At 40.5% G+C, this 21,918-nt stretch overlaps 1 protein-coding gene across 1 annotated transcript; it reads left to right on the top strand.

Annotated features, from left to right (window-relative positions):
- The first annotated feature begins 7,666 nt into the window (after positions 1–7,666).
- Positions 7,667–16,664, top strand: hapln4 (hyaluronan and proteoglycan link protein 4). Its single transcript, XM_034080482.2, has 7 exons — positions 7,667–7,814; positions 9,148–9,280; positions 11,162–11,351; positions 11,691–11,863; positions 12,485–12,600; positions 13,126–13,312; positions 15,405–16,664. The coding sequence occupies exons 1-7, from the start codon at positions 7,806–7,808 to the stop codon at positions 15,794–15,796; spliced, it is 1,200 nt and encodes a 399-aa protein (XP_033936373.1). The 5' UTR covers positions 7,667–7,805; the 3' UTR covers positions 15,797–16,664.
- Positions 16,665–21,918: the final 5,254 nt, after the last annotated feature.

Raw genomic sequence — 21,918 nt, 5'->3', positions numbered from 1 at the left:
CAAGACTAATACAAGTAATATAAAAGCCAATGGCAGGAATTGTATTTCCAAGGTTAGTGCTCAATGTTCTGTATAATATTATATAATAATGCGGGTGTAAATCAGGGGTTTCAGTTTTTACACTCTTTGCAAGTAAAGCTTTTCTAATACATAATTTAAAACATCTAACCCGACATTGGAACCATTTCCGTTTACGATTTATAATTTAGACCTTTTCTCAGAGACACTGTTCACAAACGCTAAGTTTCCTTTTTACACTTGTTCCTACACCTCAGCTCTATTCAGTTCCACAATAACACAAACGAAATGCACATGATTGAGTTTGTACTTTGATGGGCAGTGGATGGGTATACTGTATGATAGCTGAAAAATAATACTGCAAATCATCCTTTGTGTGTTCAATCCAAAAGGAAAGCATGTTTCCTTTGCTGAAGTTTGTAAGCATTCAAAATGAGTAATTGGATGTGACTCTTTCTGTTTGGTGCATTGAAATACTTCAACACAAAAGGAAATAACAAGGTCTTTATATTTCAGTGTGTGTAGCTGTAGGAAGGAAACCAAAACAGAAGAAGATTTAGCAATAGCAAAAAGTTATATGAAGTCTAGGAAAAAGTACATTACAGATCGAATATGTTTAACAGTAAACATGTAACAATTCATTTAAAAGCTAAACTAGGCTAGGTTAATGACTAATTGATCGTTTTCAATGTATCAATTTATTATAGCATCCTGACTTGGACAGCACTCTGACATGTTTCATCTTCACCATGCATTATTATACTCTTAGTTACTGACTAGTTGTTGGCCCTTCACTCTAAGTTTGGAGGGTTTGCCATGTTGTTTGGGGCAGAAATTATGAAAACGTGTGTATTGCTTATGTTTTGGATATATTGCAGAATGTCAGCCCACACACGTATGACATAGAAATGATGGGGGTTTGAGTCTGTAGGAGGGGGACTTGATAATACACAATATGCTTGTTATTTCTTATCTGGAGCCGCTACAGATCATCATTACTCACAGCTGAGTGGCATGGATGTGCCAACATGTGCCGCAGAAGGTAAGGTAAACTTCAACAGCGGCTCTTGTCACTCTCACTCTGTTGAACACATTGCCACTGTCTGCTGCCAGCCTATCTCGCTTTAAAAATACAGCTTTATTTTCACTAAGTGGGAAAATAAGATGTGCCTCTGCCATTCTTCATTCTGTGGTGTGTGCCTAAATTGTGTTTCATCACTTCACGTTTTAAATTCCTTTATTCTGTTTGTTTCTTTTCTGCTGAGTGAGGCTGCTTTGTGCTCGCTCTGTGTGGGTGGCCCAGTAAAGGAGGCTGCTGTGGCTCTCATCATTAACTTTCACAAAGACATCAAATGATTGAGGTTTTTGTTTGCTTAAACAAACACATTGAAACGAGTTGAAAACTAAGTTTTAGAAGCCATGTATAAATCAAACAGTTTAACTCAACATTATGGATACATCCTCTTAAAGCAATACTCTTGAACGTTTCAATGTCTGTTTAAGTCACCATCAATTGCTGAATGAGAAAACACAATGGCGATTGAGCCTATGGCCTCCTAATGAAAGGCTTTATTTTTGCAAAACACTGGAACCAAAAACCCACCTGCTAAAACGGGTTATGGTTGTTACGATGTGAGGTGCAGGTGAAAGAACGATACGTGGAGAGAGGGTTTTCTTGCAAAAAATAAACGGGCGTTTTATTCTTAGCCTTCCACATTATTCCACAGAAACACAAACTGCATGCCTGGTGCTGCATTCACCAGCAAGGAACAAACACAAAAACGAATCCCCTTCCCCTCTCTTCCCAACCACATTTATAGGAGACGGCCCGCCTTCCCACTCCAACCTGGCCAATCAGGTCATGGTTCTGAAAGCGGAGTGAAGGCTTAAATACAAAATTAAACACTGTTGTCTACCTTTAATAAACCCTAAAGGCTTAAGTAAATTCATTATTGCATCGCCATAAATATGATATCTTCAAGAACAACAAGGTCTGCTTAAAACGGATAGTTTTTAACTTAATTGACACTCATAAAATCACACATTTCCTGACCAATCACGTCCAAGACTCCGCCTACTCATACGACACATATAAGGAGTACTTTGGAGGCGTGCTCCCCCTTTGAGCACTGGGACAAGATGGCCTCCAGGTCTGAACAAAGGAAATGGTGATTACTTGGTGCTTGCGTGTTTTACAGACTGACAAACGAATTTAGACGCATTTTATTAGTTTGTCTATGTAACCTGTTTTTATAACTTTAACTGAAATAAAGGCAACTCAGAAAAAAACATGTACTACCTTTCTTAACAAACAAATAGTTAAGACCAACATGTTAGTGAGGGAGTGTGTGCGCTTCCTCACATTGGTGCCGAAAAGCACACAGAGATCTTTGAACTTCAACCTTTGACTAACGATGTCATATCATCGTGTGAATCTTACAGGTTCCTGGTACTAAAATGAACAGTGGTTCAAAAAACAAGATAGTAACAATGTGGAATGAATGAGGAAAGGAGAAATAAGTTGCAAGCTTTTTAATAGGCAAAAGGACTGGGTCTCTAAAGGTTATTTGAAACCAAAGGAGAATTTGCGGAAACTGTAGGTGAGTGGTAATGAGTAATAAGTAACAGGGTATTTTTTTAATGTAGTGAAATGATTCACCCAAAGATTTTTCACCATAAGTTAAGAGGACATAATTATGCGGTGTAGGGGAATTATACTATAAGTACCAGGATGTATTGTGAAGTGTTAACACGTTTTATTTTTAAATGGTTAAATAAAAGAAAGACAGCAGAGACAATTGTGAATACTGTGAGGACTCTTCCCAGTGTGAAACCTGACAATGATTTTCAACAGACAATGTAAAGTGGGCCGCCAAGCATTTTCAATTACATGCTAATGCTAATGCTTTGGATGCATTTTAGTCATTTAAATTAACAGTGTTTTCTTGACAGGGATAAAGGAGGTTATTTACAGGGTTAGATAACGCTTTATAAAACAGCATTGTAACCATTGTCTCCATCCCTAGCCCATCAATAACAGCGGCCCACTCATAAGTAATTATCCAGCGCACTTCGCTGAGCAATAGGTCAACAGACAGGGAGAGGCAGACTCATCTAATTCACTCTCCCTCAGCAGCTTTTTCATGCTGAAGTGTGCCATTGCCCCTGCTTGCACATGCTCCGTTTGTGACAGAGGCTTTAAATCAAATGTGGCCGCTCCGAACAGCTCTTTAAGGCCATGATGGGAGTCACAAGGGGATCTCTGCTGCAGATGCCTGCTCGGCTGTGCAGACGGGCTCCTGAGAGCTGTGGCTCTGAAAAATACAACTAAACAACTCACGCTGCAGTGAAGGGAGAAGTAGCACTTTATCATGAAATGTCTTTTGAATGAATGGTTTTATCAATGCATTACATTGTTTCATTTAAAGTATTAAGGCACTACATATCATTAAGTCCTGTAGGTCCGGGCTAATAAATGGATTGTATATTTGTAATCCAGGTAATGTATGAGCTTCTTACATGGTGTAAGTATAAAGATTAAGGCAGATGCTGTTTGCACCCGGGTGACTATACAGTGGATAATGGCAGCCCACTGCTCCTAACACTACACCATTTGGTTACTACCTGTATGTAATGACAATAAAGTTGAATCTTCTTCAATCTTCAATGCTAGTAGCACCCGGGGTGTACTGTTAAAAAAGCAATCTTTCAAGCCACTAATGGGTGATATAGTCTCAAAACTGGTGATTCTGGTTGCTCACCAGTATTTGGCTCATTCTAATCCACATTCCTCTTTCACTGAACAAATGTGGCTGAAAGGCTGGATTAAAAACTGTGAGAGGTCCTAGAAAATTGTCCATTGCTGGATTTGAACCCCGCTCCTCCGCACATGGACCAGGCCCTAGTATATGGGTGTCCAGCTCAACCAAGTGAGTGGTCTTTGTGAATATGCAACACAGTATTTAAAAAAACTGGAATGACAAGGCTCCTGATTTATGATTACATTTTTTTTACAATATACGTTTTAACTGAGTACAAAAGATGCATCTTGGTTAATACACTTGTTTAATTTGCTTACTTAAGGTTAACAAAATATATAGACAAAACAAAGGGTGTGGTTGTGGTGGGGGTGTCAAAAGTGGCCATTTTAGCCCATTTTAGGACCCCTGACTCTTCAGCCATGTTTGGTAGCAGGTGGGTGTCATTTAAGTGTAAATGCACCAATTGGCTCTAGTTGTACAGGATTCAAGCTCTATGCAGCCAGTATATTTAATTGTTACACACAAGGTAAATGCAGCGTTCCTTCAGTACTAGGCAGTGAACAAATGTTTCACACTGAACAACTTGAAGCTATATTCATTGATTTTTTTCCTAACATTACCAGCTCTGCACATTCATGAATCTCCAGGGACAAACTGAACTCTAGCACATCTATACTGGACACTTTTATGCACCAATGCAACAACACTACATTTTTTATCCCTACCTTTAGCAATCCTTCTTCTTGATTTTGTTTGGACATCTGGGTTTTTAAATCCTCAAAATCCAGCCTTCTGAATCACTGCTGATGGACATCTCTGCCCTGTGGTTGTTCTCAGTTCAATTTCTGTGCATCTCATTAGAGAAAATTACCTCCCTTTGAGGTAACAGGTAATCTTAGAAAAATCCTCAGTGCAACAACAATATTAGAAGGAAGTTGCCTGAAGGGTATTCCTCAACTAATAATGGATTTGCAGGAGGATAATCTTTCTCTGCTCTGAGGTCTCTTAACTGAAGCAACTCTTCTGCAAAAGCCTTGTCTAAATCCAATGAACACGCTACTAACACATCAATTCAACTGTTAAAGTCTTTGGAGGCATCCAGCTGCTGGTTATAGCCTGAAAGCAAGTTGTCAATACCGTTGACCTAGAATTTCTCACTTCGACAAAGCTTTGCCTAATTGTCAACAGTTTCCCTGCTCTTTAGACTTTGGTCTCATGCTGATAGGTCTGCGATGCTCCATGGAGAACCCAGGAAGATGTCTCAAACTCTGGGAGTCGTTCTCAAAGTGATGCCAAACAGGACTGCAGAAACATCGTTCTAGACACTGATAGTCAACTAATCACAGCAGCACAGTATGCAACAAATAAAATCCATCAGAGCAGTTTCATTGAAGCGAAAAAACAGACAACACAGAGTGCAGCTGTCTCATGCTGTTTAGTGTCCTGTCTCTTCTCATTGTCAGCTGCTATCATCTCAAAGGCCTGTCTTATTTCGCCCTTATTCTCATAAAAGACTCATACAGAGTCTCCACCACATGCCTGTTGCTCGAGAGTGTCTTCAAAGTCAGACACAACAGTGATGCTTTGCATTTAGAGCAAAAGTATGTAGGGCTACAGAAACCAATAGTTTGACAGTCTTGCCAAAAATGCAATGAAAAGGCTGCAGGAGAAAAAAGCTTTCTAAATGCTGATTTCACACTGCTGAACATGAACTGAAACATTCAAAGTGTTATACTAAAACTGTCACAACCACTGGAGAGGTATCATCTTCAACTGGGATCATTCCAGCACTCACTATTGCTGGACCCAGTCTGTATTGCAAATTCACAGATATCAATGAAGCCACTGCATTTCTTGAGTATATTAACCCAATATGGTTCATATGTCTGTTTATTGTTGGAAACTACCTGCTTTTTTGGGCCAAATGAATTGATGCAATAGTGATTATTGCAATACATGATGATCCTAATTATGTCATCATGAATTAATGTCTATAGCCTATTGCATTTGGTTTTTATTAAACATTGTATTAAGTTGTGAAGGAAGTAATGACATTTACTGCTTGAGGAAAAGCAACAATACTGCAATATTTAAATATTGAGCAACATCTGCAAATAAGTATCACAAATAAAAGTAGCAACATTTACTTTTTGTCTGGTAAAAGAGACATACAGTTAACAATGTTTACGTTTCTCTGGTTGTTCTGCTATCTGGAGATAGGATAGGTAAACATACCTATGGCTCTCTGGTAAACATAGACACAGTGTATATGTATATAGGCTTTTATTGTGAAAGGGAGATCCGAACCTGGGGCCTATACTGCGAACCTGGTTCAACCTAACCTGGATATGTTTGAGTTAGCCGGTTGGCCTAATCCAAAACATACGCGCTCTCGCTAAACTGTCCTACGACGCTGGTTATCAAGTGGATCGCTCAAGTCAGCCGTGTCCTATCTAGTTAGGTGCGCGTTCACATGAAAGGGGTGGTATCTGGAGCATTCGACCAATCACAAACATGGAGTAGCATACTGACAGCGCAGCGTCATACTTCCTGAATGAAAAGTGAACTTTAATACTAGTCAAAAATGAAGAAGTTAAACTTTAAACATCCATGACTTAAACACTTTATCCAGGATAAAAGCCACATAGCTGCACCTGCAAGGTGAATACAGCTGGTAACAGAACAAGTGTTTGAATGCGTACATTAACAGGTTTATGATATCACTGCCCCGTCTAAAACACGATCTGACTTCAATTACATTTGTCTCGAGTGTTTCGTCAACTTATGTGTTGCTTAAAATAATACTTCTGCATACAGTATGTGACACTGTGAGTGTTGCACGGCCAGATACGGCTCAGCTGACTCAGATAATAAAATATATGATACATTATGAAGTGATATGCCGCGGACTGTACTTAATGTACTCTGATCCGGTTACTTATGTTGTGGTCGATATTTAAGTAAGCTTTCTTAACGCTAATGTTATAATAGTCAGATTGCTCTGAAGATGGAGGTGATATTCTATTAATGTTCACGTTCACACAGTCGGTGATTTTTGCCGGCCGTCTTTCCTGCGACGGCAGCTTTTCTGTATTTCCTTTCTCCTGTAATATGACTTGATCGCTTTAAACTCCGCACACTGAGCTCTGATTGGTCAGCAGGCGGTGCTTTCACTGAGTTGAGCTCTTAGCCTGCAACCTAACCTGGTCCCGACCAGGTTAGCTGCTTAGCATATATTACCATGGAGATCTAGCCTGCTAAAAAGAGAACCAGCTTCGTAGGACCGGAAAGCCGGAGTTTTCCCTGAATTTAGCCGGCTAAGCGAAAATCCTGCTTCGCAGTATACCCCCCTGGAGTCAGTCCAAAAATGTATCCTGAAAGTGAAGCTTATAGGGAGACAATCTACATGTGCTGATGGTGCAATACATCAGCCATCACATTGTGCAGTACACTTTTACGACTGAAAATGTTGTCTTAATAATGCCCTACAATTCTTATAATGTATTACAATGGGAACATTTGAGATACAAATATATTCTTTATTACTGTTCCTCATAAAGATGTTTGAATGAATTTGATTTGTGTTGTCACAATGACATAATTCAGTTCTAATCTTCAGTCATAGTGTCAACACAAACAGCTTTCATTATTTCAATTTGTGTATGTTCTTGTATGTAGGTCTCACTGCATTAACTGCGACGAACTGTGTGACACTCATACCAATGAGTGATACATACTCTAATGGCTCTAACAACAACAGGAAATACACTCACAAACAAATCAGTGTGAAATCATTGCTGAGTCCTTGCCTTATCCACACAGCCTCACACTGAAATGTGTGCTGCGTCATCGGAGGACTGCGGGACCCACAAACCCCGGTGGTTCCCCTGCAGTGCGAGAGATCAGCGATGGGACAGGGAACAGAGAGAGATAGAGGGAGGCAGAGGGGTGAGAGCTGCTGCAGAACAACGCTGAGTGAGGAGTAAAACGCCACATCTGCTGCATCCAGACATTCATCCTGTTGTGATGGCCATGGTAAGTTCACTTTTGTGCTCCATTACTACGGTTATGCTCTGCAGTTCTCTGTGCTGCGTGGGAACTGCAGGGATGTTCATTGGACTAACCTTGAGAAAATGATGCAGCAGGGCGGTTGATAGTTTTCAATGTGCATGTAATGTTGCTGCTTTAGTAACCCTGCTTCACTGGGGCCTGTTCAGATGTTACGTACTGCAGCAGTGCTGTTTACATACAAGTCATTATTCTCAGGTGACACTGACAATGCAGAGCAGTGCACACAGCTGCTGTATACCTACTTGACTCCTGTATTTTGTTGTCAGGATAATATTATTTCAGTACAAACTATGTGCGTAAGCATGTGCTTACAGTTTGTTGCAATGCATCATGGATTTATGCAGTCCCTGGGTCAAAATACACACCAGTCTGCGGCTGTAGTGCTCTGAGCATCCACTGCACACTAATCCATAACTTAGAGAGAGTGTGTAAAGATAATGAGCTCTTGAGCAGAATAAGCAGCAGTAGCTTTCAGGAGTTGTTCAGCAAGGTGATCCTTCATTGGTCACTGCCTGAGGGAGTTTGTTTCCATACTCTGGAGAGAGTTTCAGAATGTGTTGTGGTATTTTCTGCTTTTCTCTACATGAAATATGTACATGTTTTGCTATTTTACTTCTTCAGTATCTGAGAGGATTTCATGTCTGCATATCTTCCTTTGTTTACTATTGGCCCCTACTGTGCAAATCCTGTTTCCCCCTCAACACTTTCCAAATACTTACTTTTCCCTTCAACTGCCACTTGGTAGAAAAGATAAAAAAGTGCAAAACAAGATACAAGTTTCGCCCATCCGGCGAGGACTATCTCCTCTTTTCATACAGTGACTGTGAGCTACACAGCTGGCAGCTTAAAACGGCTCAGTGTAGAAAACTGTGACTTGAAAGCATGACTCTCAAACCAAAAACATTCAAGACACACTCGGTAACCTTATTTTCCTGTTTTGAGAGAACTGAACAAATCAATTATCTGCTGCTTTTTGTTTGGCTCACTTTTCTCAATGAACAGCTCAGCTATATAACTTTTAAACACCTAAAGTTCTCTGTCAGAGTTGCAGCATGACAGAGGCAGGAGACATAGGTGGATTGTTCCCATGTTGCATGGAATATGTGGGGTTATAGTTTATTAATTTAGTATTCCTTTCCTATCAAGTTTAGTCCTCTGTTTTGGACCCCTAATAAGTCAAGTGATTGTCCTTGGTAGGCTACTCTTGATTGCTTCCCTGCAACGCTGCTGTCTGGTTTCTCAATTTTTCCTTTTAACCTGTGATCACCATTATTCTCTGTTGTGTCCCTTCCGGCAGTTCTTGAAGCGTCTGCAGCCTCTGGCCTTCAGGAAAATGTCCTTTTTGGTTTTCATCCTGACTTCTGCACTCTCTGTGACTTGCCTGCCTGCTGACACAGACAAGGGAAGGAGAAAAGTGGTGCACGTGCTCGGTAAGGAAAATAAATTTATTTTGCACATCTTGCAGCTCACAGCAGCAAAGAAAGGAGCTCCTACAGTATGCTGCACTGATCTGCATAGCTGTTACATCGTGTACCAATATCTAAGGAGGATACACTGTCTGCAGAGGTCAAATTAGTTCTAGAGATGGCACCATGAAAAATGCTCATGTTAAGTCTTACCCAGGGTTTAACGATCCTAAGAAAGAAAGACAACCGGCATGATAAAGCCTTACAAATAATATTTCAAACATTATGCCTGACCCCAATACTGTTAAATCAAGAATATTGAAAGATGGTATTATTATATCACATCTGGCACCACCACCAAGTATCCAGTTGAGGACTGGTTAGGATTCCTAACATTTACCCTCAAAGAATATTGATGACATCGGGGATTAAACTAATCGACTGCATCAGATATTCTCCAATGATTGAACTCCTCTTCCCGGCCACTATGCCTATGCATTATGTAATCTGTGTATACTTTCCAACTAGTTAGACATGTATATTTTCCTATTAAATGTAGAAGATGCAGTATGAGGTTATAAAATGGAAAACATGAAGGAAAGTACCACAGAGTAAATGTTCTTTAACTTTACGGAAAAACAAGTTTGACATTGTTTTGCAGCTAGTCTTTAACTGTGTGTGTCTGCTTTGTGTCTGGTGCTGGGCAGGTCGTTTACGGCGTTGTTCAGAGCTTGTTTGCAGTAATTAACGACTGCCTTCTGCTTCTGCGCTGCCAGTTTTACGAAGACAGTTTAACACATGTAGAGTTGCATATTTTCCAATCTTCAGCCACCTTCTTGCACACGTGCATTCTTAATACCAGTAGGAGTCGCTAGTAGCGTGATGTTGTTGGTCTTAATATCATTTTTTAGCTTTTGGGAAATATAGTCTTAAGGTTTTGAATAAACACCACACCGCTGCTTTCATGGTTGCTGGTGATAAACAACTTTGAAGAGAGGCGAAATCAGTGACATTACTAATTGCCGGTTTGGAAGAAAAATGATTAGTGCCTTTATCTGGTCACAACATAGCAGAAAACTTCTTGCAGCCGCTCATTAAATGTTTACCCTGCACTTGTTGTCTCTCACACACACACACACACACACACACACACACACACACACACACACACACACACACACACACACACACACACACACACACACACACACACACACACACACACACACACACACACACACACACACACACACACACACACACACACACACACACACACACACACACACACACACACACACACACACACACACACACACACACACACACACACACACACACACACTCTGAGCAAATGTCTGCCAAAAATGCAAACTAGGTCTTGTTATCGCCCATTAGGAGAAGAGGCCTATGGTAACCATTAGTCCCGGGTCATTTTGGCACATTACTCGCTGCAGAGGTTGAGGACAACATGTGGAGTGGGGTAATCTGATGATAGGTGGAGCAGTAAGCACTGTAGCTTCAAAGCAAGGAGGTTCCAGGTTTGTTTTTTCTGTGGGAAATGCATATTGTGAACGTGTTAGCATTGACTGCACATATTAGTATTGCAATTCAATTCAATAATGCTACATGCAACAATTCAACTGGACATACAACCAAGAAGAAACAACATATCATTCACAAGGGCCAAGGAACATACTGTACACACTGTAGAAACTATAAACAAATGATAGCAAATATTAACTTTGATAAGTTGCATTATTCAAAATATAGATTTCTAGCCAATGAAGTAGTTAAGTGTCGATGAATAAAGAAAGTAAAAACATCGTAAGAAAGCAGAGAAGTAAGATTAAGGAAAAGGTCAGATAACTATATTCCCCTAAAACAGAGTTTATCTTCCCACAGAGGATGACACCGGGGCCGTGATTGTGCAGACAGCTCCGGGGAAAGTGGTGACACACCGCGGCGGCTCCATCACTCTGCCCTGCAGATACCACCATGAGCCGGAGAACACCGACCCCGCTCGCATTCGGATCAAATGGACCAAAGTGACCGATGCTCTGCAGTTTGAGGACGTCTTTGTGGCACTTGGGAGGTTTTCAGTCAATCATTTTGTATATTTTGTTGCAATACATTTTTGTTTTCTCAGTTAAAGAACCCAAGAAATGTTTATTTGATTGAATTGATTTTCAATATATTTACTGCCACATACTATCGTGGCAAACACACCATGACAATGTACTATTTAATTTTCACGAACCCACTGTGTCAATAAAAAAAACATTGCTCATTTCAACAGGCGATAAAAGAAGAGTTGCCACATAAAATCAATCTATAGAGAATTGTTCATGTTAGAGTATTTCTCAATATGTTTGCTCATAGCAGCTTTTATGAGGGCAAAATTAATTCATAGATTTCTCTGAAATTCCTCCAGGGAGCAGCGTGTGTTTGGCTCGTACAAAGGCCGAGTGTTTCTGGAGCAGGCAGGACCCGGAGACGCCTCGGTGATCATCCAAAATGTCACACTGGAGGACTATGGACGCTTTGAGTGTGAAGTCACTAACGACATGGAGGACGATACAGGATTTGTCAACCTTGACCTTGAAGGTCAGGAATTAAAGATGCATTGAAAGAGATTTTGTCGAAGCTCTGACATTTTTTTTTTTTTTTATTTATTTGGGGTCACAAATAATACAAGTACAGTTTTTCAAATCATATATTTTTAGAGACCCGAAAGTGACAAATGAAATAGCAAACAAAATGTGTCAAAATAAAAAAAAAACGAAAAAGTACACAGGGGTTGTTTGAAATAGTAAATGTCTACACATGTACATAAGCATACATATCAACATACATATATACATACAATATACATACACACATACATGTGACCATACATACATCTATACATATACATTCAATCGGTGTATAGCAACACAGTCAAACAAGGGATGGTTGTCTTTGGGATATGTACATTCTCCACTTTTTCCATATTTCTTCAAATGTGTTTTCCTGAAGCCTCATTGAGAAGGTGATTCTTTCCATAACATAGATTTCATGGATTTTGTCGTACCAGTTGTCAAGGGAAGCTCTGACATTTCTAATGCTCCACTGGCTCTTGTATAAAATGTTGGCCGGAGAGCTAGACCAGTTCACGTGAGATTCAAGTGAAATTCAAACATTTTACATAAACACACTCAAGAGAAGGTCTGTTTCTGTCACCTGTAGGAGTGGTGTTTCCTTATTACCCCCGAGAGGGGCGCTATAAACTCAACTACCACCAGGGGGAGGATGCCTGCAAACAGCAGGACGCTATTCTGGCCTCTCACTCTCAACTGCACAAGGTGAGTTCATGCATTTCCTTTATTTCACATGCCCTGAATCATGTCGAAATCCCAAACCAATTCTATGGATTAAAATGTATAACACACATTAAAATCACAATTCAGGTTTGTTTTGATATGTTGGTTTTTGGTGCATTATGGTGCAAACATAAACAAAGTAAAATAAATGATAATGTAAAAAAATAGTCAGTATTGAAATATTACGGTATGTGGAAGGATCACAAAGATGTTCATATATTTAATGCTTATGTTAAAGTAATGCATTTTGTCAATGGGACACATTCATTTACTGCCTACTCTTATACTTAATATTAATAATGCACTACTGGCTACAACCTTCAGTCATACACTACAATAGTAAGTCTAAAATTAGAAATATGCATGAACAATCCAATGATTTTACCAAAGGCTTTAAAAGAAGAAACCCATATGAAGTCAGAAGAGATTAATGAAATTCCTTCTCCTCTTAATATTGTATTTAATCCTTCAGTATGACCCACTAATGAACATTATCTCCCGCCACAGGCCTGGCTGGAAGGGCTGGACTGGTGTAATGCTGGATGGCTGGAGGACGGCTCAGTGCAGTACCCAATCTCTCATCCCAGAGACCAGTGCGGCCGCAAGGACACCCCCGCTGGCGTCCGTAACTATGGCTACAGGCACAAGGAGGACGAGCGCTATGATGCTTTCTGCTTCACTTCTAAGCTCAATGGTGAGAAAGAGAGAGAGAGAGAGAGAGAGAGAGAGAGAGAGAGAGAGAGAGAGAGAGAGAGAGAGAGAGAGAGAGAGAGAGAGAGAGAGAGAGAGAGAGATGGTTGGAGGCCATAGTGGTGTTCACAGACATGTCTGTATCTGAAGATCAGAAACACTTTGTAGTCCATCTGCATGATCATTCGACTAAATACAAACATTCCACTGAGTACTCAGAATGTCTGCTCATAATTGGAAGAAAACAAGAAACTGGTGCCACTGGATTTGTTGTGGTACTGTATAGGGAGAGGATCCATCATGACTGTTGGCCAGTGGGGAAATTAGGTCCATGCCCGTGATCTTTGCCTGTGATCTTGCCAGCCTAAGGCCATTGGATTTCCATCAGGCTGTGTTCCTTCTGCCCATGCTCCGGCCACAGTGTCCTCTGGGTGCCAGCATCTTTCATCTCCAAGTTCTTTGATTTACAACACATCCCCACAGAGAGTCTGCTATAGTGTCTCCATCACACATCTCCAGTTTATAAGCTCAAACTTACTTTAGAAAGTCGGAGGCTGGATTCTTTTTTTTCATCATGAAAGTGAACCATTATCTCGGGGTAGTCAAAACCTCTCAACGTGTATGATGAGAAAAAACTGTAATAAAAGGTTTTACAGCATTATGTGATTATTACTCCTTAACAGTGACAGAGACGCGAGAGCAGACTCTCTGTGGGGGTGTGATGTACATCAGAGATACCAGCAATCAAGGGTAAATATAAGTATTGATTATAAAATTAAATTATCTTCTCCCTGTCTATCTTTCTTGTAGAGAGATATTTTTTTTCGCCGTTGATTTGATTTTTGATTTCCACCTGGGATTAACAAATTATTTTGATTGATTTATTGATAATGAAAGGGACAGTTTGTTATTTTTGGTTATACATATACTAGCTATTTTGCCATCAGTCAGTTTGAGAAGATTGATACCACACTCATATCAGTACGCTAAAAAAGCTCACAGCAGGTTAGCTTAGCAACTAGAAGCTATCCCTGTGACCAAGAAAACAACACACAATAAAGAAAGTTTGTGCACCCTATGCTTTCTCGTAGAAATGTGCTCAAACCATCCTTATATCCAACTAGATTCGTATTCACCTGCCAAACAAGAGAATCTGATATTTTATTTCTTACTCCACAAGAAAGCAAATAAGTGTATTTCCAAAACGGTGTATCAACTGCTTTAAAACATTGGTTAATTAGTGAAACATAAAAGATAATTCTAAAAACCAAGACGTTTTTTATTATTTAGACAAAACACAATGCTCTTCAATTAATCATGAACAGTGTTGGGATAGTCCGAACTGAAACAAAGAAACAGTGCCATCAATTTTCCTTAGCATGAAAAAGGTAGTATGACAGTAAGCTTAAACGATTGCTCATGGCCTCCCCTGTGTGTTAATTACTGTGGACAGTCTGTTGTGGGGGGGAGGTCTCAGCAGTGGTCACTGTTACTCTGTCCAGCTGGAAGGTATTTACCGAGCGTCCCCCGGGGATATATGAGACAATATTTTGCCTCTCTAAGAGCCAGCAGGAACATAAACAAGCATAAAATCAATAGCTGAGCCAAGCGCAAACATGAGGATACCAACATGATTTTCTTGTTGTCTCTGTTTGGAGAAACCATCAAACTCTTTGTTCTCGGTTTGGTTCTTTATATTCTCTTTTCATTCTTAGGAGAATCCTTAGTTTTGATTCAGTTCAGTTTAATCAATTCAGCCAATTCCTTAAAACTGCCGGGCGAAAAAGTGGCCCAAGAGGTGAGATGAAAGCAAAAATGGAAGCGTTTTAAGAGTAATTTTGAGTCATGGTATCGCCTTTCGATTTTGAGCGGGTGCCCGGACGGCATGTTGGAACGATTTAATATTCTGAACACAGACGGGCAGAGAAGCAAGGAGCGCTGAGGATATCTTCCCTCAGGGCTCGGCTTGACTCTGGGGCTTCGCCCTCTCTTTCTTTCCTTTTGCCTTCCTGATCAATGCACGTGCTCTGTTTACATTCACATTTTCAGTTGTTCTTACAACAAACACCTTCTCCTCTCCCTCTTTATCCCTTCAGGCAAAGTGTACTTTCTCAAACGCTTTAAGAAGGTGAACTATGCAGAGGCGGTGAAGGCTTGCATTCGAGAAGGCTCGGCTGTGGCCAAAGTGGGCCAACTGTACGCTGCGTGGAAGTTCCAGCTCCTGGACCGCTGTGAGGCCGGCTGGCTGGAGGACGGCAGCATCCGTTACCCCATTGTCAACCCTCGCTCTCGCTGTGGAGGATCCCAGCCAGGCGTCCGACACCTGGGCTTCCCTGATAAAAAATTCCGCCTCTACGGGGTCTTCTGTTTCCAAAAGAACAAGGATGAAACAGCAGGTGGTACTGTCATGACGAAAAGCCCCACAGACAGTTTGACAAAAAAGAAAAGCAGTAGCAGCATGGCCACAAATGCTACAAGGGGGAATTAAAGTGCAAAGACTGAGAGCAGAAGGAGGAAGCAATTTTAGATTTGACAGCAACAACTGTCGCCTAGTAGGAAACTATCCATCGCTTACAAAGTAAAACACCATCCGACAAGATGCATTTGCAGAAGTGAGGTTATGGCGACGTATTTATTAGGGTGAGTTTCCCTTTGTCTCAAGCCAGACAATACCCTAAAGGAGTGAGTATTTTAGCACATCTTTCGCTGGATAGCTGTGAGGTTTAACGGCAGCTTCATCACTCAGGCACACATCACATCAGAGAATCTGCAATAAATATCCTTGTTTACGATTGTGTGTGTGTGTGTGTGTGTGTGTGTGGATGATATTTTGGCCTTCACTTTGGGTGCTGAGCTCCAGTCTGAGCCAGGGTTCCAGTCAGAGTCAAAACACTCATGGCGTGGTGAGACAGGATCATCTGCCAGATGGAAATAGAATCCTTTTAGTTATAAATTGTAATTGGTTATTTGTAACTTGCCTGTATCTGGGTGCCATGCTTCGTTAGCAAGCGTCTGGCACAGCGCAAGTAATTTGCCTTATTAACTAAGACCAGGCAATCTTATCATCAGAGCTGAACAAGTAGTACATATTGTACTAGCTCTAAATTATATGCACTTTCAAATATATATAGCTTTAATTTATGATAGCATCTTAGCTGAGACTAAAGCGAGCATGTACTGCTTGGCTGCTGAGAGTATATGCTGTGGCTGATTAGTCAGAAATATAAAGCTACAATAATTGCTGTTTACCTCACATACTTCTAAGCTACCTGGTCCACAAATTGCACTATAAATGTTTGCAGCAACCTTTATTACTGTGTATATTTACGACAATGAATAAATGTATGTTCTGGGAAATAAAAAGGTAAAAGTTGTTTTGTTTGTGTGCAGTTATTTAATGAGAACTACTGATGAAAACATGTAATGAGAGGAGAGATGTAGCAGATGCACTTCCATACGAAGGCACACTAAACGGTGCGATGAGTTTAATGAGTATGGACTGTATTTATACAATGCTTTTATACAGAGCACTAACAGTTTTCACAGTAATGGCAGGCATGCAAGGCACAGGACTCACCTGATTGGTGTCTCACTAACGTAGGAAAGATCAGGCAACGACTCACTGACCAGGATGTTAATGGACAACTCGCTCTGTTGAGCCACACCTGCCCAGTCAGTCGATCATCTCACTCACATGGTCTGAAAAGTTCATTTAGAGGATACGCAGACCAGAGCCAGTCATGCTTTCTACATGGAGATGAGCTGACACAGAATCATGAAGTGGAAAGTTTGATCTTTTATAATGCCTTCAGCAAACTTTTTGATAACAAAAGAATATCAAACCTCATAAAATGTTTCAATGTTTTCCTTTCAGCGTAGTTATAGACCCTTGGATGTCCTTGGACAGGCCGAAACCTGCAACACCTAATTGATGGATATAACGTTTAGGCTGTGCATGCTAACATTAGCTTATTAGCACTTAAACAAAATACAGCTGAAGGCGGGAATGTCATTAGTTTTGAAGGAATTTGCTTATTAAAGTACTTGACAAAATAACCTGAAGATGATGCTTCCATGGCAACCCACAAAATAAATGTTGAGACGATTTGCATTAAAATAGCTAGATGTTATGATGCTGCAAGAGAACATCTCTGAGGATCAGGATACCCCGTCTGGACCAACCATGAATGTTATCCTGTCTTTTTTTTTTTTTTTTTAAAGGTGTTTCAGTCTGGACCAAAGTGGTTGAGCGAACGATCGACCAACTTAATGCCATGGAGTAAACTGCTGCTGGAATGGCTAAAAGTGATACCCGAGATTCATCATACATAGTTATATTTGGACTGATTGGTGGGTTTGTTTGAGTGTCCTTCACCAACTCTCGGGACATTACACAACAACAAGCCAAAAGACCAGTTGTTAAACAGGCTATGGTTCAACAAATTACGGTAAAAATAAACAGATATAATGTCAATACTTCCTCATTTCCCATAACAAAGAGGCGATAGCATGATGGATGCACTGTTTTTCAAAAAAAAACTTGATATAAGGAACAAATCTTATTTCAATTGTTTCCTTCAGGAGTATATGTGCCTTTCTCTGCCTGGTGTGCTTGAGTGTTTGCCGCTGAGAGAAACTGCTGAGTGGTGAATCCAGCTCCGAGTGGGAGCTGGTTGGTGTTGTGCCAACACAGTAGAACAAACCATGTCATCGTCATAGCAACTGGCAGGTTGTAATCAAAGTCATGTTTATCGCAGGTCCAACATCATGAAGTAATAGCTAGCAGTGACAACATTGACCTGTAGAAAACCCTCAGAAGCCCCATTAGTCTGTGAGGCTGTGTGAATTTAGAGTCACAGCCGCTAAATTAATAAGCAAAGTCCTGCATGATGCACTATGACATCTATCATTTATGGAGGATTATGTATTCCGCATTTAGAAACCGAAGTAATGTAGATGTTTTTGACATGCTCAGGATTGCAATTGTAACCCATTTAAAAATTCATTTTGCATGGCACTGAGCAGCAAGCTCCTTCTTATATAAGAGCGAGGTCATCATGAATAGAATGAATTTTGACTGCTAACACTTTTGAACAGAAATGACAAATCTGTGTGCGGTATGCTTTTTTTAAGAACTATAATGCTCAAAGAAACCACACATTCCACAGATGGTGAGCTCAACAGGCCTTGCACTAGAACATCTTCATGAAGAAGAACATTCGAGCGGTACTGGCCTTTATAAAAGCTTGTCCACACTCGCTTTATTTGATGACAGGAGAAACGTTCGGCAGAGAAAAGACAGACAGCTACGAGGATGATGCAATGACGAGCTTCAGAAATGTGATTGAACCCTTTGAACTACTTTTGCTCAGAAGATGAGTGCTGTCTTCATTTCATCAGGCCTGCTCGTTGCCTTTTCTGCCCGAGCATGAAATTAAATTAGGTGACCCTATAACAACAAAGTGCTGCCACACAGTAAACACAAAGGGAAGGGAATGCACTTATGTTCAGATTTATCTGATTTTAATAGAGGTCAGGGCCTCCAAACAGGCCGAAAGTAAAAACAGACACTGGGTGTAAAGAGGCCCTATGATGCTTTTTGGGGTTTTCTTTCCTGTAGTGTGTTATATAGGTTGTTTCGCATGTAAATGGTCTGCAAAGGCTCTTCCACACACTCCCAATCCTCTGCCTGAAACTACTCCATTGGATTCCTTTGTTTCATTCTGTAACATAATGACATCACTATCTAACAATTGCGCTTCTATTTGCTAGCGCTCCACAATTGTATGCGATGTGCTGAGGGGCGGGACATCTCCAAGCGCTTGACAGAGCCGTCTAGCTAACCAATCAGAGCAGACAGAGCTCTGGTTTCAGACAGAGGGTGAAAAGAGGTGCTGCAGCACAGTCATCAGGAGAAAAATAAAGACCTATTTGAGCATGTAATAAAGCATGTAATCATGTTTCAGTGAGGCACAAAATACAAATATGAACCTGGAAATGAACATGATAGGGCCCCTTTAAGGCAAAAAGTGATACAAGAAGTCAAATGAAACAGGATGGTAGTCAGATACATTGATATGCACTCACTGTTGCTGCACCTCACAGGTGTTTACACTTAAGCCTGATTAGACCTCTTCTCCACACTGATTGACATCTCCAAGTTTCTCCTGGTGGTTTTTCTTTTACAAATTATACCTTTGCCATCATTTTGGAGCTTTTTCACAGCAGATATCTTTGACTTGTCACAGCAGGGCAATTACAGGTGGAACTAATGCCATTCATTATGACTATTCCCCATTTAATTTTGTCAGATGGCAAAACCATTAAGCAAGCGTGCAGAAAACCAGGATTCTGGACTGCAGCCATCGTTATTGTTAGTAGTTGCACCTGTGCTGCTTTGTACACTAAGTCATCAGACAATACGTGAATACACCTGTTTGGGTGTGTAGGGCTTTTCACATTATAAATATATTAGTAATAATACATTTAGCTTGTGCCCTAAATCACTCCCTTGTTTACTCATTCAGTTCAGTACTCAGACGATAACACACCCATTGCATTGAGGAATTGTTCCCAGAAAATAATGACTTTTTGTGGGAATTGTTTTAACACTGCCACTGATTTCCGTGTCCCCACAGAAATCACAGCAAAGCTCAACTAAACCTAACCACAGGTTTAATCAGACCCTACATGAAAACATGGGGGTTAGAGGTCCTCGACACTCATCCTGTATTGCCTAAATCCAACATCCCAAAGTGTAGATTCTAACACATAAGGGAAAAAGACCGTAATGCGTACATCTGACTTAACTTTATACAGATCTAAATGAGTTGTCTAAATCAATAAAGACACATATTTGTGAATAAAAGATTAAGAATTGATTTTCTCAGCCCCCACAGATTAGTGCTGCTGCAGGTGTTTTTTAAATGAATTGCAGTAACTGGTGAAGGTGACCTCCATGCAACACTTCACTCCCTACTTTGTATTAATCAAAGCCCAGTGTTGCAGCTCAGACCTGCATTGTGTGCAAACAGAAGGGATGTGTTAGGAACCACTTTATATACATTAAAAAAAAAAACACATACCAAGCTTCCAATAGGTTCATTGTATAATGCAGTCATCCATATATAATGTGTTGTACCTGTGTTTCCTTTTTATCTCCATATCAGCACCATCTTGTGGTCTACTTCACAGCCATACTGTGTTACACTCTTCTGGTGCATTTCAAAGTTAATCAAAGAGCATTACACCAACATAAAATATATAGGCTCATCGCAATTACTCAAAACTTAGTTAATAAGAAAACTATCCAAAACTAGCTCTTTGTTTGTGCATCTAAAATGGTAATTTCTTCAAAAGCAATAACTCCAAACCCAACTCACTTACTGTGGTTTTCTAAGCCGTGAAAACAAATTACAGATGGTTGGTTTTGTGCCTGAAAATGTTTCTATAAGCAAAGCTAGATCCGGAAATCCAATTTTCCACCTGTGGTTTTGTTATTTCAGAATGCATTAACCAAAGGCAGTTTTTAAATAGCCTGGCAGCATTTGGACTATAATAATGTAAACAAAACTAGAGACTTGTTACATCATTGCAAATAATGTATTGATTTATAGCCTATTTATGTTTTCATAAAGAACGTCCTCATTTCGTTTCCTGCATTCGTCTCCACAAACATCTTTACACAGGATTAATTTGACGACAGTGGGAATTGCAACCTAACATGAGGAGAATGCAACTCTGTGAGATTATCCCCACAGGAATTAACTTTTACTTCCGTATCAGACCTCAACATGGTTATGAATGAACTCACAAACAGAAGCCATATCCATACTGCAGCCATTAGCCCATGGGAAATAGCTTCTGAAATTACCCCATGTCCCTAAATGATCTCCCTTAAAGCCTTATGCATTCTGTGTGTAACCCAGCCGGCGCATGCTGCTGCTGCTGATACATAGTATACATCGAAAGCATTACGTTTGTGGAGACGGGTAATCGGCCAAATTGTGAGAGGTTTCCCCCAGAGTGCGGGCCGTATTAAACAGGAAGCAGGGTTGAGATAATTGAAAGTGTTAACCATCTAATGGAGTGCACTGCGGCTAATGAATGAGAGAGTCTGCCCTGTGTTGTATACATGCCTCTAAAGGAAAGTGCTCTTTAGTTTTCACCACAGTCCGGTCTGCATGTTTCCATCAGCTCACCTCTCTGGTAGCGAGCTGTCACTATGGTTTACTCACAGGGCTCTTACAATAATCACGGATTTTGGTCGAAAGAGAATAGTGGGAGGTTAATTAAAGAGTTCAAATCATTTTGTCTGAGAATGAAGCTGTGTGTGTGTGTGTCAGGAAGAGATGAAGGAAAGGGAACAGCCTCAGCAGAAAAGCAAAGTCACTGCGAAGGACAGATTGAAAGGCAGGCAGGGGGAGCCACACAGAGAATATGAAGTGTGGACGAGAGATAGATGGGAGAAAGGCATTTGAGGGAATAAAAGGAAGGCCGAAAGATAAGAGGAGAAAGGCAGAAAAAACATCTGGAATGAAGAGTGCTGGTGAAATGCAGGAAGGCTCAAGGGTATCTGGGCCTGCACCGGCATATGGAAATTGACTGGTC

The sequence above is a fragment of the Pseudochaenichthys georgianus genome, chromosome 4 (genome assembly GCF_902827115.2).
Source record: "Pseudochaenichthys georgianus chromosome 4, fPseGeo1.2, whole genome shotgun sequence".
In the NCBI taxonomy this organism is placed as follows: domain Eukaryota; kingdom Metazoa; phylum Chordata; class Actinopteri; order Perciformes; family Channichthyidae; genus Pseudochaenichthys; species Pseudochaenichthys georgianus.
This window is presented reverse-complemented; position numbering and strand designations above follow the sequence as displayed.